Raw genomic sequence first — 13,246 nt, forward strand, 5'->3', positions numbered from 1 at the left:
AATTCTTTTTTGGATATTTAAGTGTTAAAAGTACATCCGCAGAAAGAAAGATATCTACCTCGTTTTCTCGTGTAATACTGTACTGTTCAATTCTTTGGACACATTTTCCTCCGCCTGTTGAGCATTTTTCAACTGCGGCAAAATGCTCTTCAGCACCTGAAACACATCCAAGAAGAATGTCAGCGAATTGTCTTCTTCAAAGGCTCAGGAATAACTACCTGTACAGATTGCAGTTGAGTTTCTTTGGTAGGTTCTTCTTGCCGCTTCAAAATGTTATCCCTCCACCTTGAGAATCTTTCGTTGGTCTTTGTTGTAGTTGAATTCAGATTATTGATGCTCGTTGCCTTCTTCATCCCAGCATCCGTTTCCAAATCTGTACTGTTTTTAGCATTCTCATCCTCAGTATTTCCTTGAAACTTGGTCTTGTCACATACAGACAAGTAACTCTTCGACCTTTGGATGTTGCTCTTTTCATTGCTAGATTGCCACCTCTGCAAGGTTTCTGTTCGCGTCTTTGGTTCTTGTTTCTCTTCATCAACGTTCACCTTCTTCTTCTCCTGCTGTGTTCTCGAACTGAAATCAGTCAGATCTTTGTCCTGGTTCCTAGACAACGTCGCAAACGACTTAATAAACCTCTCGTCTGAATTTTTTTGACGTGATTGCTGCTCCACCTCCTCGAATATGTTTAAACTTTTCGGTCTAGAATAAGTTGTGATGGTGAAATTCGACAAGGTGTTATCGACAGGAGCTACTTTCGGTGCCGAGGAATTATTCGATGACCTCCTCGAATCCACATCCTTTACAGTCTGAGGCAATGAATTTATTTTGCTCTCCAACTCGTTGATCACTTCCTTCTTCAGACTTGATTCACCTTGTTTGATCAACTTTTCACGAATTGCTTCTTTCTTTAGGTCATCTTTGCTTTCTTCCTTCTTAGAATGTTTATTTAACGAGTTCTTTGGATCACTATTGTCTGAAACGTGCTCCTTTTTAGAGTCACTGACAGTTTCAGTTGGTGGAACGACTTCATCAAAACTGTTGAACACTGGAGAAGAGCTGTCTCTGAAGGCACTGGGCGGAGCGGGAAGCTGGTACTCCCATTCAACAATGGACAGATCTTCATCAGCGGCTGATACATAATCTGACGTGTCTTGCTGGGAACTTGCAGTCAGATTCAAAGCATTGGTGTTGTCCGAAGCATCCGGGGAATCCTTACTCTTCTGATTTGTGTCTTTGGAGATGTTTGTCGTTTCCGATTTCGTTTCGGTCGAAGTTACCTTGGAGGATGGAATTGGTAGGGAGTTAGAGAGGGTGTCAGATACCTTTCGCAGCAAAGCATCCGTTTCTGAAAGGTCATTATCTGTAATACAATAATGTAATGATAATATGGTACGACAAAAGTACAAGAATAAAATATTAAATTTAACTATTCCTTCCAAGTCACGACAAATTTAGATAAAAAATTATAAGCAAAAAATAATTTATCAAAACTTTTAGTGTTAGAATTTCAATCTCTACTAATTCAACTATATACAAAATAATCTGAGGCTTAGTTGCCTGAAAACTGATACAAAACTAGTGCCCTTCACCACACGCATTAGTGATATGCAACATGCACCTGATGCATTCATTCCAAGATGAGATTTTCCTCCACCCACACTCTGGAAACTATTGTCCTGCTTATCCTCCGATCGCTGTACATTTTCCTCAAGCTTTTTCGACTGATCAGACAATAAGCCAGCATTGGACGCCACATTCAAGTTCAAAGCAAACGTGATATCCTCTAACTGGGAAGTTAAATGTCTCTTTTGTCTCTCTAGTGTGTTCACCTCAAAATCATTTGTCTTTGACGCTGTTCTAGAGATTCTTGTACGTTTTGGATCCTTTAAACCTTCCTTCTCCTTACTCTGTGTCTGTGCATTGTCAACCTTCAGCGTGTCCAGGTGTTCACACTTTGGCATCGTTGAAATCACAGCACAACTCCCTTTTACTGCTGTAGAATTCGGTTTACTTTTTTGTAATGTTAAATTCTGATGCTTGGTAGAAGAATTTTCTGTCTTTTTCTTTTCTTCGATACTCTGTACTTCCTCCTTTTCATTCACCTTATTATCTACTTGTATTTCATCCTTCTTTTCTACAGTTACCGAGTCGTAATCGAAGGTTGCTTGACTTTGGTCCACTCCGGGTGTATAAAATACCTCGTTCTCACTAGATGAATAATTGGAGGCAGTCTCCAACTTTTCTTCGGAGTTTCTTCTAGACTGAATGCTGTTTTTTTCATCAACGACGTCTGAACTCGCATCATTTGTTGCAGTGCTGGGGTGTGTAGCAGCGTTCAACGAGCAGTCTACTTCGCCGGAGTCACTACTGAGGGTTTTACTTAACAAAGGTGATGGTAACTTGCGTTTCGGCACCTCAGGCCTCGAAGGTGCTTTTCTAGGCTTTGGAAGTGGAACGGGTTCTCCAACTACACTCAAAGGAAAAGAAAAATGAGGGTACCATCACCAAAGGATAAAGTTAGCAAAAGCAGATTAATGGAAATATCTAAGAAACTCTTGTGCATTGTGGAAAAACAAATTTCTAGGAACATGCAATAGAAGTGATTACTATTACAAGTGGTTAAGAACAAGTGTACATAGCTCTTGTTTTCTTAGCCACCATCTACATTATTACCATAGTGATAGAATATGTACATGGAAAACTTAAAAATACAAAGCAATACGGTTTGCTATATATTTGCAATATATAAATATGATTTCTGATGATTAAGAATCTTGAAAGTAGTACAAATTCTGCAATAAATCTTGAGGTAGAGAATGGAATGGGTATTTCAATAGAGTAGAACATAACATTTAAACGAATTCTCCAGCTCTACTTTCCAATATAGAATTTAACTGAATTAGAAATCTGTTCCAACTTTCAGTGGACTCCTTTCGACTCACTAAACCAGGTGGTGGAGGTTCCAGGATACTCAACTTCTTCTCCAAATCTAATTTACATTCGTTGTGTTGGATAATAGGTAAAGACGGTAATTTATCAACGTTATCGGGTACTGTAGGCTCTATAGTTGTTACCGGAATATCTAAAGGCTTCTTCGAAATTGCAAATATGTGCAAGCTACTCAAAGGCGGTGGAGAGAGATTAGATCTGCGAATGGATGTTGCCCTTCCAAACGTTTCTTCATTAAGATTTGAAGAAATTAAACCGTCGTAACACCTTGTTGTGCTTATATCTCCTAATCTAGGCTGTTCATCCTTAGCGAACTCCGAATTATCGTCAATACTATTTCTAATGCAGAAGCTTTGCGAGCCTGACAACTTAGGCTTTTCAAAGTTGCTCACTATTTTGGTTTCTCTTAATTTGTACCCAACTTGGAAGCTTGAACTATGCTTCAGTGGCTTAGCTTGGCACCTCTCATTGCAAATATAATTATCCGCGTGCAGATTCACGGGATTGAACCTGTTCTCCAGTACGCCATCAGACATATTTTCTATGTCTGTTTCTATATCATCCAAATTAAAAATGGTCTGCATTTTGACTAACCTACTCTGTGATTTAAACGAGTCCTGGTGAGAGAACAGCTTGCTTTCCTGAAAGCTCGACGTTTTCGACCAATCCTTAACTTTGGGGGCAACAACGTTTGAACAGGCAAAACTCTGAGACTTCTGAAGCTTAGAGCGTGACTTGGGATTGTCTTCATTGTCTAAAGATCTAGCTTTTAACATAACTGATGCACTTTTATGGAAAGTATTGAGATCGTCTGAGAAATCAGTGGACCTATTGAAACTTGATCTACGCTCTGCTCTACACTCTTCTATTCTCGAATGTAGCTTCATTTTCTCTGGGTCGAACAGACTTCTATGCTTCTTTGTGATATCCATTCCATTCTCCCCGTTCTCAAGACTGTTCCTCGATACAAAACTATAAGAGGGTAGATTGTTCTCTATGCTACCATAACTGCGAACTAGCTTACCTCTTTTTCGCGATACTCTAGCATCTACAGGAGCGTCTCCTACGGGTGTAGGATTTCCTGGCTTCGTGTTTGATAACTTAACGTTTACTGATCCTGATCTGTGACGCGGTTCGACGTCTGACTTGCTACACTGCAGGTCTGCGTCCACTTTTATGGAGTCTGATTTGGAAAAGTCCACCGTTGAAGACAATTTGGTGGTCACTCCGATGTCGGAGCTTGCCTTTGGACGTTCCTCGATGTCCGAGTTAGCTTTGGAGGAAGCACTAATGTCAGAAGGAGGTTTCGAAGGATCCATATCTGACGTTAAAGACTCCTCAGAGTCGACGATGCGCTCTAATCCTTGGGTGGAGATTGCGGATGACAGAGGCCTTGTTACTGGCGGAGGAGGTGCTGCTCTTTTCTTTCGTAATCCTGGAAAGAAAACCGCAATCAAAATTCTGATATATTATTTAAAAAGAATTGGTACAGGACTTCCTATGTATAACTAATTCTACTTGATGTTCACCTTCATTAAATTTTGAATAATTCTACCTGTGGAACTTAAAGAGGTACTGCTAATTCCATGGCTAAGCGTACCAGGAACAGTAGCTAAGTTGCTCAGGCTCTTGCTAGATTGCGACGTTTGCGCCAGCTTTCTTGGCGTTTCCAACGGAACTTTATTTCTTCTAGGTAAAGTTTCCGGAAGTCTTCCAGAAGAGTCTGGGTTATCGCTTAAAACCGAGGCTTCATGATATCCAGAACTGTCGCTGCTGTTACGGCTATGACTGATCACTACCTTGTCTTTGCTGGAATCTGCAGAACTCTCTTCTCTGCTCTAGAATGACAAGAAAGGTGTTGTATCCCCAAATGCAGAAGCAGGACAATACACTAGCAAACTCTACTAACGTTGCTAACTTCAGCTTGCGCCTGAATAGGTGGTTTTGGTGCGGGTCTTCGCTTTCTTTGAGGCCTAGCAGGTGGTTGGAGAGGACTCGTGCTTCTACCAGTTTCGTCGCTTCTTGCCGGTGATGCGCTACGTCCACCTAGGCTATCCGTACTGAGAGACCCCTCCTTCGACTTCTTGAAAACGAAACCGAACACACCCTGCTTTGCCTGTTGCCTGCGCCGCTCCTCTTGTCTCTGCAGAGCCATTATGTCCTGAGTACTCAGAGCTGAACCCAACGATCTTCCCTGTTTCGCGTACAGTGTTACTTCTTGGAGGTGATAGTCTTGCAGTGTCAGCGACAAGTCCAGAGTTTCCTCTAAGTTGGCTGAAAAGTAATTCACCATTTATAAAACTGTAATATTAAGATTTGATCACAAGATTCATTATATTTAGTAAACTGGAAAAGGATCAAACGTGTCTTTGATTCAAAGTTCCCAAGTTTCAGGCAATGAACTCACAAGTCATAAAGGCCCTGCTGCCAGAATCGATCAGACTAGACAAGAAAAGGTTCTTCGAGGTCCAAGGAGCGTAAGAGAGCAACGCGAGAGTTGACGCTTCCGCGAGGACGACCAGGAGGAAAGTAACGCGGAGTATGCACGCTTAACGACTAAGAGTAACAAGTGCAAGAGCCAGGCGGACCGGCAACCTTGCGATAGCGATCTTAACACAACTGGCCGGTGTAACTAGCTCTAACTGAAATATCTCGTGCACCGGCACACGTAAGTACGCAAGGTATATAATCGAGGGGGACCCTGCCGGTATCGAGAATACACTTCAGCTTCGGGAAAATGGTCGAGGCATTTACTGGTAAATCTGGTTGTGGTCGTCGAGCGTGGCAGAGTGTAGAACTTGGAATCAATGATGTATAGGGTGAGTCAATTGCGATCACCGCCATAAAATCCTGAACGGCCTCACGCTCATGCTGAAGACTCATAGGAAGACTTTCATCCGCTCGGTGAACAGGAATGCAGAATTTCAAGAAAATTGGATTGAGAACGTAGAGTATATGTACGCGTTTATATGCATGATCTGGATGGCTTCAGAAGCCATATACACACCCTTCTACAAACACAATCAAAGCACACGGGTAGTGACTTCTCTGGCCGCAAATCTGACACGTATTTCTGAAAATTGATGCAGGCACTAATCACACAAATAACACTGCCACAATCTGTATTTTTGTACGGTGAATCAACTGTTTTTGGTCATTTTGATGACACACCTCGAATAATACTTGTAATAAAGTAATCTTTATTAGAGGGAACAAGAGTCTCGTAAGCTGGGCTTCATTTGAAACTGCGTTTTATTAGCATGCTATCGAATTTTAAGACTTAGCCGCTATCTGAAGGAGATAAACGTGGCACTTTGTTAACGAAAACAATCTATAGATAGAAACCCATTTTTGACGGTTTCAAAATCTATTTACTAAAAGGCTAAGACTGGTTTAGAGATAAATCGATAGTGTGGAAAACACATTATGAACGAGTCTGTTTCCCTTTGTTATGGGACAGCAAGGTTGCTGTTTCTCATTGTTCTTTTTTAGATATGACCACACGAATTTTATTTCATCGATTCCAAATTAATTTATTACGCTGCTGATACGTTTTTTCTTGCAGAAGAAATACGCTATTAAAAATATAAATAAATTAAACGAGCAAACCAGTTGGGGACAAAACTGGTCAGTGTTACCGGTTTAAATATCAAAAGTGAACGAATAAATCTATTTCCTTCTCAGACTACCATGTTTTCCGGGACAACCAATGTTCGCCAATCACACCAAATAACCTAATCTAGCAACTCTCTGCGTAGGTGAAACTTGGATAATAAATTTTTTATTTCCACGTAACGGTGTTACGACATTTTCCACTTTCTGATAATTGCTGTGCCTCAAAAACAGAATACATATTAATCTATACATTCAAGGAATTGGCAAATGCCATCAGTAGAAATAATTTTTGTGAACTTAGGTTTGTGTATACCTGGATGGCGTAGCTCATACTTGTTCTTGTCCAGATTTTTCTCGCGACACACCTCGTCCAGAATCTCACCCAAATTCATCTTCGGACTGACTCTGGACACGTACAGCTGGTTTCTTGGTAGATGTACCTGCAGCAGTTGCACAATCACCACAATCATTGACTATCTGGCAATCGATCGCAGATAAAAGAGTTGCTTGTGGCAATGTAAAGATTACAACGAGACTGAGATTATTTTTACCTGTAACCTAAATGTTGTTTCAAAAGGTTGATTAGCTTGCTTCGTTTTCCTTGGCACGAAGGTGCCTTGTTTTGGTAATAGCTTCACCTGCAACATAAATATATAATTATCATATTATTGTAACACTTAGATTCATTATAGTTTGTCTAAATATTTCTTATTCGTTCCACGAACTGCTTTCGTTGCTTTGAAAAGGCTGATCACAGGCTATCAGACTAAACACACTTATTAAGATCATCCTGCTCGCCGACGGATTTTCTTCCAAGAAGCACATACTTTTTATCAAACAAAAGGTACAAAAATTGGTAGATGTGATTCCTCGAAGAAAAGAATTACTGCTATTTTGATTAGAAGTCGGCGAAACAGTTTGCAGGGATTAGAAGAAACCTAATGTGACGGTTGAAGAGTTAAGGATCACGCGATTCACAGAATTTCAAGTCGCTTCCTCAAGTCTAACCCTCAATTTCGTGCAGCAGAAAAACAGGACGATGGAACTGCAACTTCCTGTCAGGATCTGTTATAAAATGCTATCCACAACGCTGCTGAAGTGTACAGAATAACTGCTACATCCTCGCTAATTCTTATTAATTAAGAGCACTTTGCAGCAATGCTCTGAAAGTTTTGAGAATCTCAGCTAAGACAACAAACCATACATTTGCAGAAAACTTTTAATAGACGCTTCTATCGCTGCAAGATGGATTCTCAAAATGTTCAGAGTTCAGCAGGGTACTCGATACTGTTAAACCTGCAAGAAATTACACGTTTCTTAGGATCTGCACGAGCGGTAAATCGAAACGAATGTACAGTTAGTAGAGTGACAAAAATGATTGGATAACAGTACCTGAAGTGCATCCAAAGCGCCGATTGGCGTGTTGGGTTGATGAGATAGAACCATGCCTCGCTCTCCTATCGCTTGCAGGGTGTAGCTAGAAGCGGCCAATTTGTGAGCCGTGGCGATCTGCACGAGGAGGTCCATCATCGGCGTACTGTGAACACACAGAGAGAGATCCAAGAAACCCTTACCACTATTCATGGCGGAAATAATAAGTCATGCCACATTATTCCTGCACCGTTGCACGACATTGCGTCGACACTCTCGGAGATGCGAGACACTAAATCCACGGTGTGCAGCTGTTTTGTCTTGCCAGGAAGATGACGATGCAGGAAAACGTGAGTTATTAAGTTTCTTTTTATCTGGACAGCCAGAGACAATTGACAATATGGAGAGTGGACATGTAGGTGTGAAAGCTGGCTCTGAGATGGAACATTCAGAGGGTTGGGTCTGAGAGATACGATGTGGAGACTAAGGATAAGAGTGATGGAAAGTGATCTTTGTGGGAGATCATATATGTGGATACTGATACTCCGGGTTCAAGGACAAAGAAAAATACTTTTGCTTTGTAATTACGATTACTACCTTCTTTGTACCGTGACCCTTTCCGTCTGGACGTGATGGTCCCGAGGTAACTGGACTAGGAGCTCCATACTACCGGCCAGCATGTCTGCTGGTGTGTCCTCGGTCACGGTTAGGATCATTCTGGATGGTCTCTCCTCCCTGGTTCTGTAAAATGGACAACACTGTACTAACGAATCAAACAATACTATATGTGCAAACTATTAAAGATATTCAAGAAACGTTTCTTTATGACAATTTGTGTCTCAGAATGTTAGCTCACATATTTGGGTAATCAAATTCACCCAATCAGCATTATAAAAATTACAGAGAATACATTCGTAAAGAATTCGATAATTCGTCGATTGGAATATGAACAGTGAGCATTAAAACGTGACACAAATACTTGTGTGACTTCCGTAAACATGATCGCACTTTCATGTTCTCGTGTCACGTAGCCATTCAATGCCAACACCGTTATCATCGTCGTTTCAAAACGAGACCGAATTCATTTCTGATATGAATTACTCAAACTGCGTTCTGCGAGCTCGTTATAATTATCTCGAGTACCGACACGGTCCGTGAGTGGGTCAGCACAGACCCGACGTCTTCTATTGTTTGGTCACTTGGAATTTAACGGGAAGGTGAATACTTTGTGATCTCGAAGAAACTTATCAGTCTTAGAAAAATATTCTGTGGTAAATCGACCGACGGAAAGTTAGTGTCCAATTTCCTGGATGCTCCAAGCACGTGTTCATTTAGCTTAATGACTAATCCAGCCCTGTAGCAGCACCAGAACGGTTCGCTGGCCGAGTGTAAACGTTAACACGGAGATCCACGTATTTTATAACTCGTAAGATGATACAGTGGAACGGCGAGACACATTTGGAAGACGAAACGGGTGATAAAAACAAGAAGATCGTTTCCTATAACGCAATCCACCTTGTCGGTGTCGAGTAAACGTGCACAGATCGATTACCATTTATCTGGGACCGAGAACAAAGTGGGACAAATATTTGACACGATACTGTTACCACCTTGACTGGTTACACAAAATCCATAACCATAGGTGTCTCCGTCGCGAACAAACGGGGAAAGCAAATTGAGATCCACGCACCCATTATGGTATCAATCATTCTCGGTATACCCGATGATTATTGAAGGAAAGGCGCAGTTATGTAATTCGGATCTCGAAGAGAGTCCCTTTACGTAACAGCTTACAAATGGCAAATGCAACCGACACTCGATGTTGTTAATTGCAGACACACGTACATGTAACCAGTTGGACACTCGCGTGTATGTAAAGCAATAAAACTTGCTCCCCGTTGAAACTCGTTGATTCATTGCTGTTTACTCGGGAGTAGATGTTGAAAACTCCATCGTTGAGCAGAAACAAATGAAGAGCACAATTGTTTGAACCTGCAAATTGTAATGCGTTTAAGTTTGAAAAAGTGCTTGTTGATTCGATGTTTTCTCGGCAACAGGAAATGCGTTCTTTCCCAGCTCATCGAAATTCTTCGGGGAAGCCACCCTGTCGCGTTTTACCGTCCTTTTTATCGCGACCGTTTCATGAAATTCCTAGCAACAGCTTTATTCCGTTGGCAAGGATAATTCTTGATCATCATCGTTGTTCTCGGTTCGATGGTTCGGTAACGCGCAAGAACCATCGGTCTTTTTCTGCGTTTCCTGCGAGAAATCTTCACGGAAGAATCACGATTTATGTTCCTCGTTGGAAAAAACAGGTACGTAGCTTTTTTTCTTTCGATCGACAGGAAAATCGTAAAGCAATTTTCTGCGATACAGAAACTTCAGCTCTTCTTGCGACAGAGAAAATAACCACATTGCTACAGTAATGCAAGACAAATGGAACAGATGGCACAGAATAAATTTTGAAGCTTTCGTCTTATGAGATCGATTAGATTGAATATGAAATGTCTGATTTCTAAACGTAGAAAGTCTGCCACGATTTGATGACATAAAAGTGCCGGTTACGGTATGTCAATCCGAAGTTTAGAGTGTAACAAAAATAATCACGTAACCCTTTCATTAACATTCATAATACAAAATGACTCGTTGTCAATTATAGCGGACAATGACCAATTTCGAAACACTCTAACACGAATTGATTACATAAAACTATCGTAAAATAGCGCTTATGGTACATCGGTTCGAAGTTTAAAGTTTGAGGAACATGTTTATATAAACGACTCACTTAATATTCCTAATACAAAATGGTAAATTGGCATTTATAGCAGACAATGATTACTTTCGAAATATGCGAAGTCTAACACGGTTCGGTTACATAAAAGTCCCATAAAACAGTGCTTATGGCATCAATCTAAAGCTTAACGGTCGATAAAAGATTCTCCTTGACATCATAACTTGTACAGTCGTAGAGACGTGATTGAAAAGTGTAGATTCGTTAATAGTGCCATTGTTTCTAGGAAGAATTAGTCATTTGTATCGAGAATACCGATGAAACCTCTGTGCCGTCACCTAATTACTTCGGAAAGCAATTCGTCCTGAATCGAAAGTTTCACGAACACGAAAGATATTTAGGATACTGTATTTTAAACAGGAACGTGCTAATAAAGAAAAAAAATGATTAGCTATTTGACATCTGAAGGCGGCATTATTTTATCCTACCGAAAATTCTAATCTTGTCAGATCTTTCTATGACCAACATTCGACTCAATTAACATTCTAACGACGAAATTTAGCTCCTCTGGCCGATTTGACTACTGCAAAAGCAGCGGGCACACCGTTCGATTGAATAAATAAATGAACATCTCAACGAGAAAGATGAACTCTAAGTTGGAAACAGTTATAAAACGCTTGAATTATAATGAGCCTTAGCAATAAAACACGCGACTAAGAGGTAAAGCTGCTTTTTACGACAGTATTAATTTTTCGCACGAGGCACTTTAATTCTCTATCAACGTTCACTGAATTGTTAAACTTTATATTTACTTTCTATCTGTCTGCTAGAAAAAACAAGTTTCAATTCATCTTCTCGTAAACTTTTTATCGCGCATTTAATCGCGAAGCGTTACGAAAAGAAATTTCCCTCGAATCATCGGGGAATTAGCGAAAAGATATAGAAAAAGCAGAATAGCGATTTCGCAAGTGTTTCTCGGGAGAGCGCCGGACACTTTCGTTCTTCGCGTTCTATTTCGCAAGAAAACGGAATTAATCTGAGGTCCGGTGTCTCTATGGGGCACGCATTGCCAACTCATTACCGTGCTTCATTCTTGCGCACCTAAACCACCTGGTGGAAAACGTGCCGTTCCTCTCATAGGGAAACGATTGGGCAACTCTGTATCACGAATTGCTCTAGGGACGCGTCGTCTCGGCTCACGTGTACCTACACGTGGCCAATATTCTTCCTTTACGAGATATGATTGATTTGTGGAACTCTGTTATCGACTACTCTTCGTATCAGAGATTCTGATAAATTACGGTGTAATCTCTTCAATTGCCAATGGTTTTTATTCATTTTTAACGGAGGTCCTCCATCGTACTCCAGATTGTAATGTAGTAGGCTGTTATATTTCTGTCATAGTAGTTCTTCTGTCAAGATATTTTTGTCATACACTGCTTCATGATCTATAGTTCTCATCTATTAAATCATAGTGATTTAAGTCTCATTGTAATATAATGCAAGTCTGCAGTAGAGATGTAATGGACCACGTGTGGTACGAATTAAAATCCTTAATAAGGGTTCAGAGAGTCCTCAGCCTTCGGCAGGTATAACACGATGCACGCATTGCCATTCATTTTCACCCAAGCGGTGGTACAATGCACGGGAAAGGAGAGGCATGGTTTCGTCGTTACGTAAAGTGCAACGTTATACCACAGCATGCGCGTATCTTCGTGATCATTTCAGTTAAAATGACATAATTCTGGCTGGGACTGGGTAATATTACTGTTGCGGCATTTGCCAGCCAGTATGTTCCGTAAATGAAGGTGGAAATGGACTTAAGATGGTCGTAAAAGGGAGTGCAATCATTTCGGCATTAAAGAGCCTCGCTTTCTTCTCAACTTTTACTGATTCGACTGCTCCAATAGTTTCTGTGGAACGAGAAAATTATCTTTATGCGAAATTTTATGAAGATTTTAGTTTGCGTTAGAATGTTCTTAGTCAGTTACCTTCATGTTTGTTATTCTTTTTAATTTCACGTACGAATGTGCCAGATCATAGTGCAGAGACTATGGTTAACACGATAACATCGATAAAATAATAGGCTCTGCACATAGTTGTGTAGTTCATGTTTCTCTAATGAGGTTACATTTCTCATCTTTCCGTAATCATTCCATCTCGTATCTAGGCTTATCTTATCTCACCTGTCATCTTCCCACATTCTTGCAATACATCCACATTAGCTACACTCCTATACTGTGAGATTCACGCAACGCTGTCGATTATATGACGTCCTTTGGGACGATACTCTAAGGTCCTCAACAATCCATCACCATCGCGTGCCACATTGCACATAGTTTTCTCTGTGTTTTAACACAGGGAGAGTGGTATTAAACCTCGGTAAACGAATACGAACTTAAGGACACCGATTGTTTCACGAGGTTTATGGTGTCACGATGTCATTACGCGTCGAAATCGCGTTATCGTCAACAATTCCCCGGATCGTCCCATTCATAATGCTCGGCAACGAATGGTGCGGTAAACAGACTGGAAAGCAGTCAATAGTTTCTCGGCCAAGACGATCGGACAGGTGGAGGA

General features: G+C 40.8%; 1 protein-coding gene across 8 annotated transcripts in view; it reads right to left on the reverse strand.

Annotated features, from left to right (window-relative positions):
- Positions 1–13,246, reverse strand: part of LOC100881193 (uncharacterized) — a 38,045-nt gene that overhangs the window by 2,440 nt on the left and 22,359 nt on the right. For 6 of the 8 annotated variants that reach the window (XM_012280406.2, XM_012280402.2, XM_012280408.2 and 3 more), the window contains 10 exons: positions 8,533–8,676; positions 7,957–8,101; positions 7,116–7,202; positions 6,878–7,004; positions 4,859–5,223; positions 4,505–4,787; positions 3,974–4,384; positions 1,619–2,467; positions 219–1,360; positions 59–156 (listed from right to left, as the gene is read on the reverse strand). In XM_012280406.2, coding sequence (XP_012135796.1) covers positions 59–156; positions 219–1,360; positions 1,619–2,467; positions 3,974–4,384; positions 4,505–4,787; positions 4,859–5,223; positions 6,878–7,004; positions 7,116–7,202; positions 7,957–8,101; positions 8,533–8,676 — 3,651 coding nt within the window. Of the gene's footprint in view, positions 1–58; positions 157–218; positions 1,361–1,618; positions 2,468–3,973; positions 4,385–4,504; positions 4,788–4,858; positions 5,224–5,356; positions 6,834–6,877; positions 7,005–7,115; positions 7,203–7,956; positions 8,102–8,532; positions 8,677–9,780; positions 9,919–13,246 lie in introns of those variants that run through there. The other 2 variants (XM_012280411.2, XM_076541396.1) reach the window with 2 other exon arrangements.

Source organism: Megachile rotundata, chromosome 16 (assembly GCF_050947335.1).
Source record: "Megachile rotundata isolate GNS110a chromosome 16, iyMegRotu1, whole genome shotgun sequence".
NCBI lineage: Eukaryota > Metazoa > Arthropoda > Insecta > Hymenoptera > Megachilidae > Megachile > Megachile rotundata.